This window comes from Rhinopithecus bieti, unplaced genomic scaffold, assembly GCF_001698545.2.
Source record: "Rhinopithecus bieti isolate Rb0 unplaced genomic scaffold, ASM169854v2 scaffold_33210, whole genome shotgun sequence".
NCBI classification, from domain to species: Eukaryota; Metazoa; Chordata; class Mammalia; order Primates; family Cercopithecidae; genus Rhinopithecus; species Rhinopithecus bieti.
The window spans coordinates 1,241,386-1,265,113 of NW_016814226.1; the positions used below are offsets into that span (position 1 = coordinate 1,241,386).

General features: G+C 56.6%; 1 protein-coding gene across 1 annotated transcript; it reads right to left on the minus strand.

The window, feature by feature from the left end:
- Positions 1 to 21,714, minus strand: SULT4A1 (sulfotransferase family 4A member 1). The gene is made up of 7 exons (XM_017850046.1): positions 21,670 to 21,714; positions 16,049 to 16,179; positions 14,247 to 14,327; positions 13,205 to 13,331; positions 9,007 to 9,101; positions 4,517 to 4,655; positions 1 to 1,610 (listed from the first exon to the last, which is right to left on the minus strand). Exons 2-7 carry the CDS (start codon positions 16,109 to 16,111, stop codon positions 1,498 to 1,500), a joined length of 618 nt encoding a protein of 205 aa, XP_017705535.1. The 5' UTR covers positions 16,112 to 16,179; positions 21,670 to 21,714; the 3' UTR covers positions 1 to 1,497.
- Between the last annotated feature and the right edge of the window lie 2,014 nt (positions 21,715 to 23,728).

The following is a 23,728-nucleotide window of genomic DNA, read 5'->3' on the forward strand; positions in this document are numbered from 1 at the left end:
TCCGGGAATGTGTCTTTATTAAAGATGCAAGCAAGCACAGAAGGATCATGTGTAGTGCTCAGTAACATCCATACAGTACTAAAAATAGAAAAATATAAATGAAATTTCACAGAAAGCAGCCTCCCTCACAGAAACACAGGCAAGGTGCTGCCGAGCCCACCGTGCAATGCCACGTGCCACCTGCCTGGCCACACTTCTCCCCTTTACAAATGAAAACACAAGCTTCTCTCTACACCCGTTTCAAATACAGCACCAAGAACGGAGACCCCTTCCACAGCAGCGACCCTCCTCCTGACCACCACTTTGGGTGCTTCCCAGCCACATAAATGACAGACAACCCCGGTCCCCACGGGGTTGGCTGGCTACTGGCCCCCGTCTCTCCATCGCTTCAGCAAATTTGGGCAAGAAAATTAGGCAGTGAAGCAGTAAAGACCTCACCTTTACTCCCTCAGATACACGGAGGGATGAGGTGGACAGACACGCAGGCGGCCGTGCCAACCTGATCCGAGTGAAACAGGGCTACACTCGCAAAATGGTCCTCCCACGGCTGAGCGCCTCAGGTGCACAGAACAAACTGAACGATAAAGACCCGGGGGTTTTAGAAATTTACTATTAAGCATCTGCTTGGGAGCATTAGTAGGCTATCACTTCAGGAAACAAAGGAAGGCTGCGGAATTCAGCTCAAATTCCGAGCGCAACTGGTCCCTTGGTGGCCGACTCTCCACCCACTGCATGCAAATGCTCTGACTGCGTTAGACTCCCACCTGCCAGCCTCACCAAGCAGACTTCCATCAGCACGTGCCCCGCGAGCTCCTCTGTACAGGGCCTCCAGAGCCGCCCCTGGAAGTCTCTGGCAGAGGGACGTCCTTTCTGAAGACCTAGTGACTGGTTTCTGCTTTATTTCAGGAAGGTTCTGAAGAAGTGGACTCCGTCAGAATAAACAAGTGTCCAGATTCCCCCCAGCAGACCCAACTCATCCTCTGTTCCCACCATTATCTCAGAACCAAGTGAGAACAGAATGGCTGTGCCTTAGATAATAAAACTACAAAAATAAAGAGTTAACCCTGAGATCTTTCTACCATTCGGGTGTGGCTCGCTCCTGATTCCCCTTGGAAATGAACTTTTATTTGGTTTACTGACATTTATGTAGATTTCCAGTGAAAAGCTCTATAAAATACAATAAATAATACGGGGTTGAAAAGGCAGACATTCTAGTTGCATATATTACAGGCTTTATCCTTATGGTCCAGGCCATTGGAACTGCAATGTGGAGACTGTTTGTAATCAGACATGGAGAGGCTGCACGTTCTGAAGGCGAGACAGCTGCTTTGGGTTGGGAATCATCACACTCCCTCCGCTCACGCCGCTCTTCCCTTCCCCCGCTGTTTCACACGCTGCTTCCAGAGTTTGTCCAGCAAGGAATAAATGAATGCATACAGGACTTTTGGCTAGTAGAGTGTCTGGGTATTGTGAGCATGCAAGTTGTCGTTTCTGTTATTATAAATAAAAGTCAAACGTGAGGTCACACTTTCCCATCTTCTGTTTATACACCAAGTCAAACTTCTCGTTCATGGAGACGGTGAAGATGTCCTTCCACAGCCCAACTCTTCCTGAAATGCAAACAAGAGAACTGCTGGGGCCACTTGCTGTCGGGCCAGCTACTGAACTAAAGGAAGCCTTGGAAATGGATCTGGAACATTCCAGATCTATTCCTGGGTCCCTCTGAACTTGGCCTATGGGGGCAGGAAGGGCCGTCTGAGCTACAGACCAGGTGGGTCCCCTAACATTTGTGAAACGATTGGATGCAGCAGAACGTGACCTGAACCAGCTTCCCTCTGAGGCTGTGGTGCAGTGAGCCACAACCACCTCCTGGTGCCATTCCACGCCCTCTGCTGGGGCCCGCCAGGGAGACTCTACTCCTGTTCGGTGCTGAGTCCCCAGCACCTAGAACGGCACCTGGCACGTGGCAGGTGTTTAATAAACATCCCAGGAGCGAGTATGATCTGCCGCGGGAGTGCACTGCTCTGGGCATCGCAGGCAGCGCTGGCCCTCCCCACGCCATTATCCACTCGCAGCTCAACAGCGCCACCAAGGCGTCACTGGCTTCGGGAGCATTTGAAAAGGAAAAAAAACCATCCACAGTGCAGAAAATTTTACAGCAAGTAGGAAGCCCTCCTGACTGCGCCAAAGATGCAGATTTCAAGGAGCCTGCCCTGGCAAACCCTGGGGAGGAATTTAAAGTGAATAAAATAGTTGCAGTATTAGCTAGCTTTAGAGACTAGAGGCAAAATATGCACTGCAGTGAGAATTCCGAGTCAACAATAAAATGAGTCTGGACACAGTCCCCAGCCGCTCTAGCCTAGGCTTGGTCAGAAACCCAGGCCTCTTCCTGGCAGCCACAAGGGAGGGCTGAGCTGTGGGCTCAACTGCAGGCACTATGAAGGCTTTGGAAAAACAAAAGACAGAGAGCTCAACATGACAAGAGAAGTCGTTGCTCCCATTGTCTTTGTTAACATAAAATCTTAGGTTGGTCTAGTCCAATAGCAATGGTGGCTATGAAGATGTCTGGAGCGGGGATTCCAAACTGCCCAGTTACGGGACTGTGAGCGCATCACCCGAGTGCTGGCTCCCTGCTTTCCAAGAACTGCTCGTTTAGAATTCTTTCTGTTGTCAGCATCTCTGAGATCAGAGCTCTGTCTCCAGCAAACGTCCTTCACTAGCTCTGTTATTAACAGTGGTCCTTGTCCAGGCAGGACCTCAGGTGTGAAACTGCAACACTGCAAATGCTGGGCTCAAATACCCACCGTAACATGGACTTTCTCTTTGGTAGCAAAAAATTATCTATCAGTGTTGGAGAGGAAAAAAACAAGAAAAACTGTTCTTGTAACCCTTTAATGATACCTAAGGGACAAAATTAGAAGCTACTAGAGCAACCAAACTATATTTTCCCATGATTATTTTTCTCAGCTGAGACAGCTGAGAGCTCGTCAGAGGAGTCACCCACCTGGTTTAGGATTTGGAATCAAGACAATTTATGCTGTGACATGAATCAAATCTAAGCAATGCAGCTGGCTACTCGGCCCTGCATTCTCACCAACTCAAGAAGATCTTCCGAGCAAAGAGGCAATGTGCTAAAAGAAAACAAATCAAAGAACTGAAATAAAGCAAAACCAAGGTAAACCATGATAAAGCAAACCCGGGGGAAGGAGCACATGGGCACACAGTATGTTCGCGACGCTGCTTCGCCACACACATGAACCAAAAGGGGTATTTTGGAGAAGGTCACATCCAAGGATAACAACACACAGCAAAAGCAAAACTAAAAAAGAGCAAATAAATGTTAAATAATAAATATTTATGAAGATGCAGCCAGGAAAGAAGTCGAGAGGGACTGTGGTTCAGTTAACTTCCTCCTGAGGAGTCCACTGCTCTGCCTTTAGAGACGGCGCTTTGCACTTGACCTTCAGAACCACCCTGAGCCATGATCAGCCCCTTTTCAGAGAACAAAAAGCCGCAGATGCTCAAGGCCTGACCTAAGTTGCGTTCCCAGAGGGCAGCAGAGCTGAGCTGCAGCCCACCACTTCTCTCATCCATCCCAGGCATCTCCCACTCCATTTTATGGGGGCTGCTGCTGAAGACCCATCCACATTTCTGGGCCTTCCCCTCAAACATTCTCCTCAACCCAGGAAGTGCCCAACACACCAAGTGTCCATAAGGTTCATACTTACCAAGAGGAGGCCCTCCTGTGACCAAGGCCAGCACCCTGGGATTTAAGAGCCTGGGCTCTCCACCATCAGGGTCAAATGCCACACACCCTTAAGGACAGGGGGAGCAACCCAGGTGGATCTGGGGAGGATTCCTGTCAGGAACACTGTCCCCATCTCCACCTGCCTCATGCCCACTGTCACCTGCCACCAAGAGCAGGAACTGGCCTCCCTCTGTGCAGCGGCTTAGCTTGGTACTATCTGCTTAAGCTCACCGCCCCGAGGTGGGGCTAGGCCCCATCTGTGCTGCCTGCACCCAGAAGATGCTCGGTCAGCGTCCACTCAGTGAAGGAGAAAAAAGTGTCTCCTAACTTCCCGCTCCCTTCACTGAACTCTCCCACGAGTCAGTTAGAGACTGAGAAACCCGTTAGCACACTTTGTGCTTTGAAATGTCATTGCACCAAACCCATCTCCTGGATCTGCTCTGTGAGGCGTTTGATCTCAGGCCATCTGAGTAGACCCCCCCCCCAGAAACATCCCACCCACAAAGCCTGAAACGCACTTCTTCAAATTAAAACACTGTTTGCTTGGAGGCAATGCAAACACCAGCGGGCAGGGCACTCCGTCATTCCATGAGCACTGTGCCATCCACAGGCACCAGCCGACAGAGCACAGGCCATGGGCCAGCTACGGACTGCTGGAAAAGGAGAGCAGGGAGGGCAACAAGCTAGACCCGGCTCTCTAAGCAGGCAGAGAAAGCAGCCTGGCTGGGGCGAGGAGCGCCTGGGCGGGAGGCGGGGTGGGGCACATACCCCGGCCCACGGGCAGGGCCTCAGCGTTGCAGCACTGGTCCACCAGCTGGTGGCAGTGCTCTGTCAGGGCTTCCAGCTGGGTCTTGTCACAGGACACCCCCAGGAATCTGGCCAGCTGCTCCACCATCGTCACCAGGTCCTGGAAGACAAGTGCAGAGAGCAGAGCACCCCATCAGAGGCGGGGCCTTTTACTGGACATGACGCCAAGCTGAGCACACACTGGGGACTTTTTACACGCGGCCTTCCTTACTTCATGCTCATGACAAGGCTGACACCAGCCTTGTCTGGAAATAACACTTAAGAGGTTAAGGAACTGCCCAAGCATGCTCAGCTCTCAAGTGGAGATCCTGAATTCAAACCCTGCTCCTCCAGGGAATTGGGATGCAGACATGAGGTCTTAATAGAGGCTGTGGTTAATTTTTAACAGCAGCAAGAAGTAAAAAATGTATTTCAGAACATCGTTCTTGTGAGGAGCAAGATCTAATGGGCTCCTCTTTCCCTTCCTGTTGCCCATCAGCTGGCCTCTGGGCTGGCCCTTGGGAGCGCAGGGAGGCCCTTCTGGTCTCCAGACAGCCCTGCACTGGGCAGGAAGCCCGCTTCATCAGAGGCGAGATTCCGTCATGCCTGCCGTACCCTGCCCCATTATTTTACCACACCTGACAGCGGCATGTCACTGATGTGGCTAATGTCTTGAGGGGCCATTCCCCAGCCCCCCCCCCCTGCCACTTTGTCCCCAGAAGATAAGGAGGCTCCTCCTCTTCTCAATCAGGGCCCTGAGCTGTCGCCTAGAGGTGCCTTGGTCCTCGTTAGGAAAATGCTGCAGGCTGTTTCCTCTCCGGAAGGTTTGTAGAGCAAATTCCCATATTAAAGCCTCTGAAAAGTCCTACAGTGAAAAGACGATTTAATTTCTTTAATTCAGCACTTCAGAAACCTTGAAAGAAAACGTTCTCTGGCCGCTGGTGTGGGCGTCAGCTCCTCCCTGGCTCCCCACAGTGCGGTGACCCCTGCAGCAGCAGTGCGAGTCTCATTCTGGCCTTGCATTACCTCCCATGGGGAGGGGTGTGGTGCACCCGGGGCGCAGGGCTTGACTGAGAGTCGGAGGAACAGTTATTAGAGAATGAGCCAAGGAATAAAGAGCTCCCTGTCCCTTGCCCTGCTGCCAAGAACTCCATTTCAAAGAAAAAGGGTAGCCATGGAGAGAGACTGAAGAAACCTAGCTCTCAGAAGGGACGCTGCAAGAAGGACACTGCTGGCTTAAAGTCAGCCTGCCAGAGCGGTCAGCAGAATCCTCCTGGGGCAGCTCATTGCCGGTGTGATGTCCATCTCAGAGGAAGGGGCGTTTCTGCCAGGCCATGTCCAGCAACGTGTCACGGGACACTTGCTGGTTATGAAACCCAGCGGGAATCAGGCAGAGCGCCCAGGTCAGCTGGCAGGGGACGGCCCACTTCACCACTCTGAGTCGCACATTCTCCATCTGGAACTAGCGACGGGGCCGCAGCAAGAGGCCGCACACCATGGCACAGAGCCAGCGTGTCTGGGTTGTGCCTCCACACGGGCAGGTACCAGCTGGCCACACGGTTACAGTCAGGGCACCCTGTGACTGGTGAGAACACCCTGCGATGTGACTGTGTGGATGAAGTGGGGATATACCCGGGGTGCCTGGCACAGTGTGCGGCTCGTGGGAAAAGCCCCCTGGAATTGTGGTACAGTGGAGCACAGGCGGTGAGGGCTCTGGCAGGAAGCACTCCCTCTCAACCCCGGGGTGAGAACTCACGGACCCACACCCTGGAGACAACATGCTCACTCAGGGGTAGTTTTCTAGAGTAAGATGTAAACAATATTAATTCCTAAAAATGTGACTTAACCTCTATTAAAACAATCCATTACTGAGGTTCCTAAAAAAAGAATAAACCCATGCCAATTAGAAGGCGAAACGCTGACTGTCCCAGGGATGCCACTGAGTCACTCAGACCAGCTTTGGTAGAAAATGAAGTCCCAGCACTGACCCTGGCAGCTCTTAAAGGTCCAGGTGGGGCTGGTGGCCTTGACCCTGATGGACTGAAAGCAACAGGTCTCACCACTTTCACTGCGGAGCCTGGAAGGCAGAGAAGGATGAACCTCCCTTTAAGGGCTTGGAATAAGGTGTGTGTTTGGACCTTAAAACTTCCGCCCGTCATCGCTGAGGACACTGATTCCTCAGGAAGAAACTACTGACCCGGCAGCTGCCCCCCAGATGTGTGGGCAGCTGGCCAGGCGGGCACTTTCCCTATTCACCTTCTCATGTTGGGGCCTCACTGGCCCTGGGCAGTGCATGTCCAATGCCATGTCACTGTGGCAAAATAGTGACCAGCTGACAAATGCACACCCAGGGCCCCAGAAATTCCACTCCTGGGTATGGGCCCAATAAGCACAAACACTGACGTCCACCAGGACTCCAGAACATCCACGGAGGCTTTATTCATGACCACCCCAAAATGAAAACGGCCTCCACGCCCAGCAACACTGGATGGGTGAAGCAGCAGTGGCATATTCGTGCTGCAATGGAGCACGGACCACAGCACAGGAAAGAACGGAGCTCCGCGCCACGCGGGTAGAGGAGCCTCACCGTCTACACAGAAGCCAGAGAGCAAAACACATGAGAGTCCCACACCCGACAGGTTCTGAAGAGGCAACGCCAAGCTCCGGCGAGGGAGATCAGAGCGCAGTGGCCACTGGGAAGCAGGGGTGTCAACTGCAAGAAGCTGGAATGTTCTGGATCTGGAAGGTGGCTGCCCGGATGTGACAGGTAAAAGGCTATCAAGTCCCACACGTGTGCCGAGTACACCTCACTGTGCATGACACCTCCACAAAAAGGCACACACCAGGCAGGCCCGTGCCAGGCCTGCACGCAGGTGATTCTCACACAGTCCTCCCAGCCATGCAGTGACGGGGGTGCTGTCACCTCCCCACTTTACAGAGGCTTGGGGTGGTCAGAACTTTGGCCTGAGCAGCCAGTGTCCAGAGCCCGTGTTGTTCCCCAGCACCACAGGAAACCACAGCCAACGGCTTCATAGAGGTCAGCGGCAGGACCAGGGTTCCGATCTGCTTGGGCCACATCCTCATCTCTACTACACAGACTGTCCTCTGGGCATGAACAGGGACCCTAAATGTGGCTCTGTGTCAAATTGTGTGGACAAGAGGCAGACAGGTGGGAGGCCCACGGAGCATCAGACAGGCTTACCCAGCAGTCGGCTCCGTGATGCATGTGACCTTGGACCGCCGCATGACCTCGCCCTTTCCTCACCATGACACAGAGCCACGGTGAGGACCCATTTGGGGAACCCACAGCACACGCCAGCCGGCAGCAGACCCGCAGACCGGGTCCCTCCTGCACACCGAGCAAGCCCTGAAAGGCCATGCTCCTGCAAAGGCTGACCTGGCCCGTGCTGACCACAGGCCCCGGTGTGAGAGCACAAAGGAACCCAAGAGTAACTGCAGCAAATGCAACGCACACACCCGCCCCAGGGCCACAAGGCACAACCCCTACCCCAGGGCCACAACACACACACCCCACCCCAGGGCCACAAAGCACACCTCCCGACCCTAGCACCACAAGGCACACGCCCCCACCCCAGCGCTGTAGGGGACTGCGTGTGGCTCTGTTCACAGCCAGGTCTGGAGTCTTCCTGCAGGTGTGGGGGAAGCACAAGGCCAGCCTTCCTGCCCCTGGGCTTCTGACCTCCAACCCCAGCACTGGCTCACCCTCCCCCACACCCAGCTCTCCTCTCTGTCTTCTGGCCAACCTCCTCCCTATCCCAGCTCCCACCCGCTGCTACTCAACCTAAACCTGCTTGTCTGTCAGCCACTGGCACCAGCAGCCCCACAGCCTGGCCTCGTCTGTCCCCTACACCAACATGGTTTCCAGCAACCTCACGGTCCACACCTGCACCCTACCCTCTCTCCTCTTTCCCATGGGCCAGGCCACAGGTGTCTCCTGCCTGTCCTGCCACTGGAAGCCCCTCTGCCCAGGCTCCAGCCCCAAGCCCTCCTGCCTCTGCCTGGACTCTGCCCAGGCTCCAGCCCCAAGCCCTCCTGCCTTTGCCTGGACTAAGACCTTGTCCCATTAGTTCTTTCAACCCCTCCCCCAGCTCCTGCCTCCTCTGCAACACCTAGAAAATGCCCAGTCTCTTCTGTGGTGACCCAGGCTCCCCAAGCTACTAGCTGCCTTGTGTCTCACTGCAGACACTGGCCTCTCCTCAATGTCCCATCAACCACCACTGCAAAGCACTCCAAAGACCCCCTGATAAGCCAAGCCCCAGTGCCCTCCCCACGCCCGCCTTCCGGGGCTGCCCCGCCCCACCTCAGGCTTTGACAGGCTGCTCCCCACACCCCAAGCCCCTTCCAGTCCCCAAACCGTCCCGCCCCTCCTCTGTCCCTCCTCAGACGCCTCCTCCTCCTCCTCCCTCACGAGGGCCAGGCACCCCAAGGACAGCTGCTCCGGCAGCACTCACCCGATGCATGTCTTCATACTTGAGAAAAAGCACGTTCGAGTCCATGCGGTGCTCCCAGAACTCCTGCACGTGCTCAAACCAGGAGCCATAGCCCACTGTGGAGACGGGGGACAGGGTGAGCCACACAGCTGGGCAGGAGAAGCATGCACATGGGGCGGTCCCCACCCCACAGGGCTGCCCTCCTGCCGCCCAGCAGCCGTGATGAGGACATCGTGATCCCTGCAGACACGTCCGGCAAAGGCCCCCGAAGCACTCACGTCCTGAGCCATCCCAGCCCTCCCGCCTTCAGCACACCTTGAAGACCTGACCATGGGGGTGACAGCCTCTGAGGTGGTCTCTGTGGTATCTGGCAGTGGACCGCAACAGTGCCCATTACTTTATTCGCTTAACAAGTGGTCACCAGGAAGCCCTGGAACAAAGTCCAGAGGAACTGGGACAGGGGCCACTAGGGTTTGCTAGTGGGGACAGGGTGGGGTGTAGGAAGTTGTAGGACAGATCCAGAACATGGGGCTCTGCTGGGCAAGAGGGCCACAGGCAGTAGCCTCAGTAAATCGAGGAACTCTCCATGGGAACTGAAAGCTGAAGACGGGCAGGGAGTCCTGTCCTGACCTCCAAGAAGCCAGCACTCCTGCACCTACACCTTGGCCCTGCGCTTCCTGTGTGGCCTGCGCTGCCTCAGAGCCCCTGGTGTGCTTTGGGGCACATAGCCAGGGACCAACTCCAGCCTGCTTTGCAGTGTTCTTTATAAAAGCTATGGATCTTCCTCTGCCTGTCACATGCGGTGACCACCACTGTAAGGGTTTCTTCCAAAGGGACCTCCATATGACAGAGAGCAAGGCGTCAGTTAAGGATCACCGGGCAGTGGGGGCTGACTGCACTGAGCAGCGGAAAGCAGCCCAGCTGGATGAGGGGCACTGGCTGTAGAAATTCCTCTGCTGGGCCCTGCCCCCAGGCCGCCTGCAGGATTCCCAGGGAGGAGCTGCACCCACACCCCACCAAAACCTCCACTTCCTGTGGAATAAAGCTGAGTCCCAGAGAAGGGAAGAGACTTCCCCAAGTCACCAACAGGTCAGTAATCATGGGGGCCCAGACAGGGAAGCCCAAGTCACCTGACTGCAGGCCCGTCAAGGGGAGCTAAGTCCAAGCAGATGAGCCCCTGGGGCAGAAGGAAGAGTCGAATGGCCCGTGAACATGGAAGGTAAAGACAAACCCCACTTCATTCCAAGGAAGAATGCACCAAGATGTCAAAAACAGACATCCTCATGACATGGAGATGCATGGGGAAAATGTGAGGACCTGGAAGAAGCAAGGCATGAAGGATGCACACGTGGTCCTGCACCAAGGCGAGGGGCAAGTGCACCGGTCCCGGCGCAGGAGTGGGGACGGGAACCAGCTGCAGGCTGCTGGGTAGAGAGCCTTCCCACCAGAATGCCTGAGAGGAGGGAGGACGCCGGGCCCCTCCACGCTCTTCCCTGGGCTCCACGCTGCTTTGTGAAAGGGAAGGGAACCTGTCTACACAGCGTCCGCACACAGCAGGCGCCGCAGGGACCCTGCCTACACCAGCCGTCCGCACACTGCCAGGCCCGCCGCAGGGACCCTGCTCAACCAAGCGTTCCTCAACAAACTGGCAGGCCGCCCGCAGGGACCCTGGCCTACAAGGCGTCCGCAACACTGCAGGCCCCGCAAGGGACCCCCCTGCCCACAACAGCGTCCCTCAACACTGGGCGGGCCCGCCGCAGGTTACCCTGCCCTACACAGGCGTCCCTCGACCACTGCGGGCGCCGCAGGGAACGCCTGGCCCTACAGAACCACAAGCGTCCTCAACACTGCGGGCCGCCGCAAGGGACCCTGCCTACAGAGCGTAACGCACACGGGCGCGCCGCAGGGACCCTGCCCCTACCACAGCGTCCGCACACGGCGGGCCGCCCGCAGGGACCCCTGCCTACCGCCGTCCGCACACGGCGGGCCGCCCGCAGGGACCCCTGCCCTACAACAGCGTCCGCACACGGCGGGCCCGCCGCAGGGAAACCCTGCCTACACAGCGTCCGCACACGGCGGGGCCCCGCCGCAGGGACCCCTGCCCTACACAGCGTCCCTCACCAACTTACAGCCCGGCAAGGGACCCCTTGTCTACCACAGCCGTCCCGCAACCACTGCAGTGGTCATAGGATGCCTGTCACGGGGCATCCTCCCACTGCAGGTGTCACCTGCCTCCAGGGCCCTTTGCCCTCCAGCCTTGCAGAGTTGGTCGCCATCCTCAGGCCCGGCTGTTTATGCAGGTCCCTCCTGCAATCGCCTTGTGCTGCGGTCTCTGAGCCCAGCCTGTCTAGACATGGTGTGCTTTCAGGGTTCCCATGCATATTAGTTTCCAATGTCTTCAGGACGTCAGGCAGGGGAGTCCAGCAGTCCTCAGTATGTGCGTGCTCACTGAGTGACTATGAAGGATGGAGCACGGGGGTGCTGAGTGGGCCTGTCTACAGGGTTTGCTGGGACCAAGGCACGTGTGTGGGACCTTGTACCCAGTGGAGGACAGGTCTGTGATTGTGGCAACATGGAGAGGCCTATGTTAAGAGAACTGCTAACTGCTCTGGCCTGAGCAAGATGTTTGTAGCCTCTTCCATAGCCTCTTCCACGTGCTGGTCTGAATGTGGGCATGGTCCCCACACTCTGCAGAGAGGACCGTCCATGCTGAACCCTAGGAAACAGCTTCAGAAGTCCATGAGTGTGTTGCTCCAAATGCCTGGTGGACCACAAGGGCAGGTGCCAGGGCGGGGAGGCCGTGGGAAGAGAGGCTGGACAGAAGGTCTGGAACAGGCTCAGGGGGCTTCAGGGTGCGGGTTTGGGGTCTCCTGCCCCTTGCAGGCAGGGCCACTTCTCAGCAAGCACAGTGGAAGGAGAGGTTCAAGGGCTGGAAACAATCATTCCAGGGTTTTGAGGCCCTCGTGGGTTTTTAAACTGCAAGCAACAGAGTTGGCCTGTGGCACCCTGCACCGCCCCGCCAAGAGGCCCCCTTCAACCAGGCCTGGCGGCAGCTCCAGCTCCACTCCCTAAGTTCCACTTAAACTCAGGGGCATTACGTTCCAGGATCTCTGCGACATGATTCATCCTAATCTTGTCACACAATTCCCCTATAGAATCCTTGATAAGTCACACTGAACAATGAGGCTCAGCATCACTTCAGTTGGAAAATAAAATAGAAAGTGTATTTTCAGTCTTGGGTAGGGATGAGTCTCAGTGTAGATTTAATTAAAGTGCAGCTTTTATGACACATTTCAAAGCTCCTCTGCCTGCACATCCTACACTGCTCACTTCTGTCCCAGGACCCCCAAAAGCCATGGCCCCCATGGAACGCAGGAGCAGAACTGCACTGAGGAGCTCCTGCCACCACTCCCAAGGGACAGGCAGCCCAGCAGGGCAAGAGAGTAAGGACTGGGAGCGAGTGGGACCGAGACAAGGGGCCTGGTCCTGCCTTCCCTGAGTGCAGGGCAGGGTGGAACCCAGCCTCACTCCTCTGCAGGGGCTGGAACGGAAGCTAGAGAACAGCACCCAGCACTCTCGGCCCGGCTGTCCTCCTCCCTGCCTCCCTGTGGGCACAAGTGTACCCTGCCCCGGTGGCTTGCCTGTGCCTGAGGTTCAGCCCGGCTGTCCTCCTCCCTGCCTCCCTGTGGGCACAAGTGTACCCTGCCCCAGTGGCTTGCCTGTGTCTGAGGTTCAGCCCGGCTGTCCTCCTCCCAGCAGGCACAAGTTTGCCCTGCCCCAGTGGCTTACCTGTGCCTGAGGTTCAGCCAAAGGCCCATGCCTGTCACACTTAGCTACAGTCTCCACTCCAGCCCCGTCACTAACAGCAGTGATACCTGGGCCTCCATTTTTACTGTTTTCATTCTCTCCCTGTTTGAAACCAGGTAGGAAGGAGGGATGTTTTAACTGGGGAACTTCTCAGACACCCCAAGAGTGTGGTATAAGAGAAGGGCTCCGGGGTCAGATGGACCTGCTCTGACACACACCAGCTCTACGGTCTCAGCCACGGTCATGACGCCCTCAGCCTCAGTGTCTTCATCTGTAAAGTGGACCGCGGGCCTGACCTACGTGGTCCCTGTCAGAACTTGAGACCGTGCCGGGGAAGCACCCAGCACCTGCCAGGCCATCCACGACAACAGACGGCTCCCGTTCTAACAAGCCGCCAGGCTGCAACACTCACGCTTATCATTCATAAACCTCCGGCAGAATTCCTGGAAGGTGCCTCGGTAGCTCATGGTCCGCAGAGAGCGGTGGAACTGATAATAAGAGACCACCAGGTCCTTGGGGTTGCGAGCCATATAGATGACCTGTGGGCGACAGGAGCGGGGTGAGTCCATGCCTCCTTCCTTCCCAGGCAGGGCTGCCCCGACACCCGCCAGTCCCCCTGAACCTGCTGCTGCATCTCACAAACCAACACTCGCTTCCAACATCCAGTTGGGGCCCATGTGCACAGCCGCTGGTGCTGCTGCTTCGCCCTTTCAGCAGAAAGGGGCCCTGTCCGTGCAGTAGTGCTGGCTAGGATAATTACTTATTTTATTTTTCTTCTCTAGAAGACAGAAAACTTGCAACCCTGATCCCGGTGGTAAGAACCACAGGCCTCTGGCCGGGTGCGGTGACTCGCATCTGTAATCCCAGCACTTTGGGAGGCCGAGGCAGGTAGATCACCTGAAGTCAATAGTTCAAGACCAGCCTGGCCAACATGGTGAAACCCTGTCTCTACTAAAAATATAAAAATTAGCTGGGTGTGGTGGCTCATGCCTGTAGTCCCAGCTTACTCAGGAGGCTGAGGCAGGAGAATCACTTGAACCAGGGAGGCAGAGGTTGCAGTGAGCCGAGATCGCGCCATTGCACTCCAGCCTGGGCGACAGAGTAAGGCTCTGTCTCAAAAAAAAAAAAAAAAAACAACAACCCACAGGCCTCGGCATTTGATGCAATTGAAAAACAAACAGAACTCGGCCCAAAGCAGGCACACGCTGGGATTAAGCTGGCCACAGCCATGTTCGATTGCGAGGTAAAAACCAACCCGACATTAAAAACTTGGGTAAAATGCTAGAGACACATGACCCAAGACGGCCTCAGAAGGGACCTTCACCTGTGGGGTCCTTGGGAAGACAGCCCCCGAGGCCAGGTAAGTGCCAGGGACCTGCATGTGTGTTGCACAGGGGCCTTGGGCTCCTCTTGGTGGGGACTCATCTCGGGAGGCAGAGGGAGTGCCAGCTTACCTTGGAGTCCCCATTGTGGAGGTCGGAGGGCAGAAAGCGGTAGGGCAGGTGGCTCTTGATGAGGCGGGGAGAGGTCAGTTCCTATGTGGAATCAGACAGACAGGCAGGTCAGAGGAAGGGGTGAGACCAAGGGGAGGAGGGGGGCCAGAGGAGGAAGGAAAGGGTGGGGTTCAGGGTAAGTGGGGTTATCAGAGGGAACGACAGGGTAGTGGAGAGGCCAGGAGAGCAGCAGGGTAAGAGGGAGGAGTGAGGCCAGGGGGAGGGGTGAGGTCGGGGGAGAGGGACCAGAGGACAAGGGAAGGGGTGGGGCCAGGGGAGAAGGGTAGGAGTCAGAGGGAAAGGCGAGGCCAGGAGCAGGGGGAGGTCAGAGCAGGAGGAGGCAAGGCTGTCATTCCCTGGTCTCCTCTCCCGGAGACAGTCTCGGACCCAGCCAGGACAACCTCCCTTGTCAACTGAGACAAATGTTTGAGACATGAGCACACCTCGGCTGGGTGTCTCTATCTGGCAATAGAGACAAGGGTCCCTGACCTCGGCCGGGGTAGTCCACCTATCATAGCCACAGACACAGGGTCTGCTCAGGGGGCCTGGGAGCTACTGCCCTGGCTTGGAGTGGTATCAGAGGGCAGCAGAGGCAGCAGGAGGCACCAGGCCCAGTGGGTGCTGCCAGACTGGCGCTGGACCGCACAGCAACCTGGCCTGATGCGCTCACTGCTTCCACCTGCCCCTCAGGCCTTCCCATCAGCAGCCAGGGTGGTCCTGTAAACCAGTCAGCACCGTGCTCCTCTGCTCAGAGCCCATCTTCCCAGTTGCCCTAGGAATGGGCCCAGTCCTCATGAAGCCAAAGAGCCCGGGACCATTGCCTAAAACCCCTAGGCTTGCCTATCGCTCTGGAGGGCCAGGCCCCTAGCGCCGTGCAGTCTCTGTTCACCGGTCCCTATGCTCCTCTCCTCTTTCAGGACCTGCCTCAGACATCCCCACGGGAGATGGCCGGTCCCCTCCTGATCTGCTCCCCTCCCAGCACTGATCGCTGTCTAGCTACTATGGCTTCCTGGGCTGAGAGGCCGGGCCTGATGCTGTCAGTCACTGTCGCCCCCAAGGCCAAGAGCGGTGCCTTGAACGCGGTGGCCCTCGGCACAGCAGTACCGAACGACACCCAGATGGCTCTGCATGGACAAGGAGAGCAAGGTGACTGCTCAGGCCCGAGAGGCTGGGATGCAGACAGGGGCCCTGGAGGGTCACAGGGGTCTTGTGCCATGCCACGGGGCGGGCGGCACTCTCAGAGCTGGGTTTCCGAATGCTACTCCAGGCATGGTGGAGGCTGCAGTTCTGGCCCATTCAGGTATGAGGCTGGAACTAAAGAGGTGCAGCAGATGGAGTGGGGGGGCCTCTGGGTGTGTCTGAGGGGTGAGGGGGGCAGGGCTCTGGAGTAACATTTATTTCATTCTTGATACCAAATGTTTGATGCAAACACATCCTACCCAGCTCCCTCAGAGATGGGTCCCCAGGGCAAAGCAAGCGGGAGGCCCAGGGCCTGCTCCCCCTGAATGGCCCCTCAGCCCTGTGCCCCCCAGGCACTGACTTCCTTTCCACCTCCCAGATTCCTTGACACTGATGTGTCACCCACACCCTCATCAGGTTCCAGGTCACTGCCAGCTCAGGCCTGCCAGGTTCTCTCCCAGCTATCTGGGGCTATCTGCTCTCCCCTAACCCACAGAGCCCTCAGGAGCAACTGTCAATCATCAGGGTGTAACTGCAGAAATACCCTAAAGAGGTGCTAGGACAGGTCCCACTGGCCTGGGTACCTTGATGATGTCCAGGCCTGGCTGCGGATACTCCAGGACTGGAAGCTGCTCGTCGATGTTCATCAAGCCGATCTCATCGGGGTCAGCACCCTGGCTCACCAAGTAGACCACCTCCTGTAGCAAGCTGGTGCCTGGAGGGGAGAAGCCCCAGCATCGGGTGTTCAGAGGAAGCCCAAGCGCTCAGCCCTGTGCTCAGGTCAACACTTGCTGCCCAAGAAGGGATACTCGAGTCTGGGGGAAGAGGAGTGGGCCCTCACGGTCTCAGCCTGAATCCCCTGTGCTGGGTCATGGGCCAATCGGCTCTGATTCTCAGAGGAGCCAGGATGCTTCACAGGGCTGTTAGGAGAACAGAACAGAATAGAACCCAGCCCCTGTTACGGAAGTGGCTCAGGGGCTGTAACAGGTGGGTGACTTGGCCCAAGGCCTCCAGAGGCTGAACTTGGCAGTTTACACAGGAACCATGGGCCGGGGTGTAGAGGACTACGTGCTCGCAAACGAGACATTCCCGATAAGTCCTGCTCTTGCAAAGGAAGCAGGGCATTCCCGATAAGTCCTGCTCTTGCAAACGAAGCAGGGCGTTCCTTCCCTGCAAACAGGGAGGACAAAGGAGCCAGTTGCAAACAGCAGACTTTGGGGGCTTATTTATGTGTAAACATCTTGATAATCCAGAAAGTCGGGGAAAGGTCAGAAAAACAACGTGTCTTGTGACTTGGTAACATTCCACAAACGACTGTATAAAATAAAGCGGAGCGTGTCGTTCGCGGCGGCCGCCATGTTTGTCTTGTCTTGTGTTGTCTTGTGTGTTCATTCCTTTGTTTAGGAAACACGTGGACCCCAACACCGGGGGAATGACCCGCTAGCCAAGATGAGGAAATGACATCTGCCCAGTATCTACTGAAGGTATATATATATAGCCCATGATCCAGGAAGTATCCTGGGGAGACCCAAGGGAAGCCAGTGCTTGTTGATCAGTACACAGGTTCTAGAACAATCTTGGCCACATCATTCATAAAGTCACTTGGAAACACAAATATCCATCAGCAATAGAATGAGTAAGTTGTGACAATCACCACGGGATACTAGACAGCAAAGAAAAAGAATGAACTGCAGACACAGCACAGCCAAGCCCCACAGACAGGATGTGATGGAGTCCTCCCACCCCAAGGCGCTCTGGGGTACAATCCTGTATGTCCCATTGGCATGAGGTTCAAGAATGGGCAAAACTAAACTATAGTGACAGAAGTGAGAACAGTGGTTATATTTTGGGTTGGTTATTGATTCAGAGAAGGCACAAAGGTGATTCCGGGGTCTGGAGCTATTAACTAGGTCTGGTAGGAATTACATAGAAGCATGCTACAATATTATGATACATGCAGGTTTTCATCTATAGTCCCGGCTCATTATCCCCCGAGCCCTTATTACAGTCTTTCGTCATAACATTGGACCACTCCAAGCCTCAGAGGCAGGCCTTAGTATATAGTACCTTCTCTCTCTCTCTGACCTTCTCCTGCCCCCACCCCTTTCACCTGCTCCTTTTTCTCCCCAAGGCAGGCCATACAAACTGAAAATATACTTGAATCTTCCCCTGCCTTTCTGTCTTGCACCTGGCCATGAAGAAATTCTCTGGGCTGGGCACAGTGGCTCATGCCTGCAATCCCAGCACTTTGGGAGGCTGAATCGGGAGGACTGCTTGAGGCCAGAAGTTCAAGACCAGCCTGCGCAACATAGCAAGACACTGTCCCTACAAAAAATAAAAAATAAAAACATTAGCTGTGCATGGTGGCATGTATCTGTAGTGCCAGCTACTCAGAGGCGTAGGTGGGAGGATCGCTTGAACCCAGGAGGTAGAGGCTGCAGTGAGCTGTGACTGTACCACTACACTCCAGCTTGGGCAACAGAGTGAGAATCTATCTTAAAACAAAAGAAAATTCTTGGACCTGCCTTGTCTGGCTGTGTGGGTCGTGAGACCCCCCCGTGCGGAAGGGGAGGAAGGAACGTCACACAGGCAGGCCGTGCTGGGCTCCCCCCTCCAAATGACTGTGGCAGGCTCACAGCCTTTTACCCAGTGCCATTTCCACATGCTTCCACCATGCCGAGCCAGTGAGGGCTCCATAAACGGCCCGAGAGGACAGGCTCTGAGGAGCTTCCACAGAGCTGAACACGTGGGGGTTCCTGGAGGGTGGCTTGCCCAGAGACGGCACGGAAGCTCCACACTCTCCTCCATCCTCCACAGGCGTCTCTTCCTCTGGTATTCATCAGAAGCCTTTGTAACATCCTTTATAATAAACCAGGAAACGTCCTGAGTTCTGTGAGCCGCTCTGGCAAATTAGTCAAATCTGGGCAGGGGGTGTGCAAACCCCAATTTATAGCCAGTGGGTCAGATGCACAGGCAAAACAACCTGGGACTTGCGGTTGGCATCGGAAGTGAGGGTAGTCTCGTGGGACTGAGCCCTCGCCCTGTGGGATCTTGTGCTGGCTCCAGGTGGGCGGTGCTGGAATTGAACTGGACTTGGGGACACCCAGCTGGTACTGCTGCAGGACTGAGTGCCTGCTTGCTGGCGGGGAGAAATCCCCACCCCGTCCACCACAGGAGTCCTCTGTGTTGACTGTTGTGTAAGGGCAGAGGAAAAGCAGTTTGAGGGCTTTTTTCCAACTCATATGCATGTATAAGATATAACGCAATTAAAAAGAGAAAAATCACCAGTGGCCTGGTCAGCATAACGTGCTCTCCTAAGACTGTGGGGAGATGCGGCCAACGGGAAGAGCCTGGGCAAGCACAGCGTGCCACGCCATTAAAGGCAGGGAGAGGCCTGCAGGGAACAAGGAGCTCGTGTGTGCTGAGGACACCCTGGCACTCCCTCACAGGACCACAGCTGCCCACTGGGCTACAGACCTGCTGACCAATTCTCCCTCCTCACAAATCAGCCACACGGCTTAGTAGGCCTCCTGCCTGGGTCTGGGAACTGTCCCTCTGGGACAAACAGCACCTTTCGCACTCAGGTTCGACGGCTTCCAGCCCAAAACCCTTCCGTAGCTTCCCACTGTTCACAAACTCAGGCCCAGGCATTCAACCGTTTACTGAGGCCCTCTGAGCTCTCCACACCTGGCACGGGGTCCAGGCTGCACCCTCTTGGGCGGGGCCAACCACAGCACTATCCGCTCAGCCTGTATGCTCCTCCCAGCCTCAGCCTAGGCAGAGCTGTCTCAGAGCCCCCGCCCCTCCGAGTCGGCCTTTTCTGATGGCCAGGATCACCTGCAAGGCGCACCCTGGGACGCATGGGACAGGCCCTCTCCTCCCTGCTACGGCCCAGGGGCAGCAGGCACTGTGACTGGCCCCACACCTGGTGCAGGCAGGAGGAAGCAGGGCCCCGCCTGGACCACACATGGGGCTGACCACATGCACTGGTGCCCTGAGTGCAGAGTCCCATTCGAGGACCCTAGGGCCAGGCAGGACAAACCAGGTGTGCTGGGACCAAGGGTAACTCCCGGGGAGAAAGGCGGCCCTCTGCGCTTTCTCCAGCCTCTGGCCCCAGGCCCCAAAACAGCTCCAGGTCCCCAGTGATCCTCAGTCATCACCTTGTCTGACCTCCCAGAAGAAATGGGCACAGCTTAACCCACTGTGGTCCCTTCACATCAGCGGCTCTGGTTTCTGCCACTGGCTCCTCATCTTCCCACCCTGAACACGGTGACAGCCCGGAGTGCAGCCCCAGCCCCCTCTCCCCAGGCCACACCCAGGTCCACCCCTCCACACATCAGCCTCTGGGGCACATGCCCATGAACTCCAGCAGCTCACCCGCTGCCCAGCACCTCAGCGGGACCCAGCCAGCTCTGGGGGCAACGTCCAAGGCTGTCTCCTCCCCAGCCCCTGCAGCCCGTCTCAGCAAGCAGCCCCTCCAGCTGACAGGGGCTCGGGCCGCATGGTGGCCTCACTGTGGCTCACCCGCCTCCTCTCCTCTCTCCTTGCCTCAACTAGCCCCGCTGACCCTGCCATCTGATGTGTCCAGAGCTGACCCTCCCCCTGCGACATTGCGTCCTCACACCTGAGCTGCTTCCCACAAGGGCTCCTCCCTGGCTCTCTGCTGCCACCCAGCTCACTCTGCCTTCTAGTCCAGGGGTCCCCAACCCCCGGGCCATGGGTCTGTGGCCTGTTCGGAACCCGGACGCACAGGAGGAGGCGAGCGGTGAGCGGGCAGGCATTACAGCCTGAGCTCTGCCTCCTGTCAGATCAGCGGGAACACGAGATTCTCTATTGTGTACAGGAGCACGAACTCTATTGTGAACTGCACCTGAGAGGGATCTGGGTTGTGTGGTCTTCATGAGAATCTCATGAAACCCCGACCATCTGAGGTGGAGCAGTTTCATCATGAAACCATCCCCATTAGCCCACCACCTGGGTCCATGGAAAAACTGTCTTCCGCAAAACCAATCCCTGGTGCCAAAAAGATTGAGGACCACTATTCTACCTCTGTTTTCAACCCAGTAGCCAAAACTGTGGCTTTAACATGGAAGTCAGACCCCACCACTGTCCACTGCCATCATCTGGAGCAGCTCTGCCTCCCGCAGAGTCAACGCAAGGCCTTCACCATGTTCCACTCCCTCACCACCTGGCTCTCCCCGGAGCTCCCTCCAGCCTCTGAGCCCAACCAGCCCTTCCCCAGGCTGCCGGCATTGGTGCCCCTGCCTGGAGCCTCCTCACTCCCTGACTCCTCCCTGCGCCTGCTCAGATGCCGCTCAGTCAGCACAGACTCCTTCACCAGCTATGGGTCTAACTCCTGCCCCTCGCCCTGTCATGTGGTCCCTCTGTGCTATCCACCTGCCCAGGAATAGCCTGCAAATTCCTTTACATGCTCTCTCCCCTCTCCACCTTAAGGACAGGGGCTGTTTTGTCTTGTTCTTTGCTGCACCCGGAGAGCCAGCACGTGGCTGTGCTCAATTCATATTTCCTGAGCGGACCAACAAACGCTGGGTGCTGCATAGACTCTGAGTAATCAGAAGGGGATGTGTTGGTCAAGGAAGACTTCCTGGAGGAGAGAGCTTTGGGGCAAAGGCACTGAAGGAAGGAAATGGCGTGGCTTGGTGATGGAAAACAAGCTCTCTTCAATACACAGAAAGAACTTCTCAGCACGTGGACTCTCCCACCAACCTGAGTAGGAAATACAACCATCCTCATGGCAGACGAGGCTCCTAAGGCCAAAATGTGCCAAGGGCTACAGAACCAGAGTGTGGCTGACTTGCCTGTTCCTCCTGGTGAGGACCATCCAGCCAGCAGCTCGGGACAGCCGCAGTGAGGGGGTCTTTGTCCTTAGAAATCAGACTGCGGGCAGCATCCCTGAAAGGGGCCTCTCCCAGTGACATCTTCCTCACCTATTCTTCACGTTCCCCACCCCTGCAGGCCCACAGGCCAACAACCCAGACAGACGTTCTCTGCACATTAAAGTCTTCTTACATCAATATCAGCCACTTCAGTTCCACAAGTCCCATCCTCACCCCCATTAAATATTTATGCCAGAAGATTAGCCAAAGGAAGCTCTTGACTCGTCAGGTCCACCCGGCCCTGTCTCCGTGGCCCTTCTCTCCAGCCTGCCACGTCCATTTCCTGGTTGAACACTTCCTAACCTTACCTTCTCCCGCTCCAGGAGAATTCGACAGGAGGTCAACACGGGCATCAGGGAGAGAGAGTCAGCGAGAACACACCAGGAAACATGCAGGGAACAGGTCCCGGCCTTCCTAGGGCATAAAGCCAGCTGGCAAGATGTGATAACATGATCAAAGAAAAATGGTCATTATACTATCTGGTCACTTACCCCATTCCAGGCACACGTCTAAGCACTTTGAACCCAAGATCAAACCCAGCTTCAGAGTCAGACAGCCCTAGCTCTGCAAGGCCCTCTGCCAGACGCCAAGCTGTGGCACCCAGCACTCCTCCCACTGGTCTCTCTCCATGCTCCTGGTGGTGCCCTTGGGCATGGGCATGAGCCCTACACAGCCCCTCCACCCACCCTCGCTGTGGCCAACTGCACCCACAGGCTCCTGAGGTCCCAGTGATGCCGCCCTGCCAGCCCTCCACCCACCCCCTCTTCTCTGGCCAGCCTCCCACCCCCTTCCAAGCCCAGTGCCCCAGTGGCCCAAGGCCTCCAACAGGTTGCCCTCTGCCTGGCCAGCTCGGGCTTGCTCTGCGGGTCACTGCTCCCAGGAAGCCTTCCCTGACAGCACGCCTCTCGACCAGGTGCCCTTCCCTGGTCCCACGGAGCGCTGGACGCTGTCCTAGCACACTGTCACACTGTGCCTGGCTGGGGCAAGCTCTGTGAGGGCAAGGAACTGGTCTTAGTCACTGTTTTAGTTTCCCAGGGTGCTGCCAGAGATCACCCAAAACTTGGTGGCTTGAAACAAGAGAAATGTATTCTCTCGCACTTTTGGAGGCCAGAAGTCCCAAAGTTGAGGTGTGGGCAGGGCTGCGCCCCTTTCTGGAGACTGAGGGAGAATCCTCTTCTGCTGCCCTCCCCTCCACCCACCTTGCCACCGCCCTCCTCCTTCCCGCCTGGCACTCCGACCACAGCGCAGGTACCCCACCCACCCAGCGAGCCTTTCATTCACTCAGCAGAGGGCTCACTATGTGCCAGGCTCCAGGCTGGCCCAGGAGTCCCAGGAATGATGCCATCCCTGCCACCTTCCAGAAAACGGAGGTGGTGATACCCTCCCTTCTTCACAGGGCTGCTGGGGCCAAAGCAGATGACGTGCAGAAGGGCCGCAACGTGACCTGCTCAGGCCCAAAGAGAACCAGATAAACCAGCGTCAACTCAGCAACTGAAATCAAGGCGGGGCACCGCCAACCGGGCCTGCTCACTTGCAAGGACACGCCACAGTCTCAGAGCAAGCCTGGCAACCCTCATCACAGCACAGGACAGGAACCCCCTGGCACCCACCGATGAAGCCACACATCTGGAGCAGGCAAAGCAACGCCCACAGCCAACCCTGTGGCGCCCTCCACCGGCCTCGAGCGGGCGGGTCCATGAGCACTCCCTCTACTGACAGGGAAACAAGGCACTAGGAAGTGGGGGCCACGCCTGGAGCTGCAGCCGCTTCCCAACAGGGCCAGGTGGGGCCGAGGCAGGAGTGAGAGGTAGAGGAGTCCTAGTGAGGCCTGTCATGTTGCTGCGGGACAAACAGGGGGCATGGGGCTGTGGCCACACTGGGGCCCCTGAAGAGCAGTGAGGGCAAACACGCCACTGCCAAGGTGGGGGCCCGGGAGGGCACCAATCTTCCTCATCACAGCTGGGCAGCTGGAAGCCAGCCCAGGCCCCAGCAGATCCACCCTGAGCGGGGAAGAGTCAAGCTTTCAAACAGAAACCAGGGGAGCCAACAGGGCAGGGCCACCCGCTGGCCGGTAACTCGAGCCAAACGCGCTCTCCAGCAGCTCTTCGCAAGTCGGCTGGAAGCAGTAATTCACAGAAGTGCCTCTGCTGACACCACTGCAATCACTTCTGAGTGGCAAACCGATCAATACCCCCTGCAGCAGCGCGCAGTGCACACTGACACCTGGACTTGGGTCGAGGCCTGCAAGAGGCCACTGCTGTTCTGGGGCGGAACTCCCCAGGACTCTAGAGAATAGCCTGTCTTAACACCGGGCACAGAGCCCATCAAAATTCCCACCGGAACTCGTCACAGAAGGCACCAGAACTG

Excerpts from the sequence above, each read along its gene's own strand:
- SULT4A1 (XM_017850046.1), bottom strand. The coding sequence starts at position 16,111 with ATGAACATCGACGAGCAGCTTCCAGTCCTGGAGTATCCGCAGCCAGGC. Across the intron at positions 9,102-13,204 it reads GAGGTTTATGAATGATAAGC|TGGGCTATGGCTCCTGGTTT; the intron begins GTGAGTGTTGCA and ends CCGTCTCCACAG. Across the intron at positions 1,611-4,516 it reads GGCCCTGCCCGTGGGCCGGG|GAAGAGTTGGGCTGTGGAAG; the intron begins GTATGTGCCCCA and ends TTTGCATTTCAG.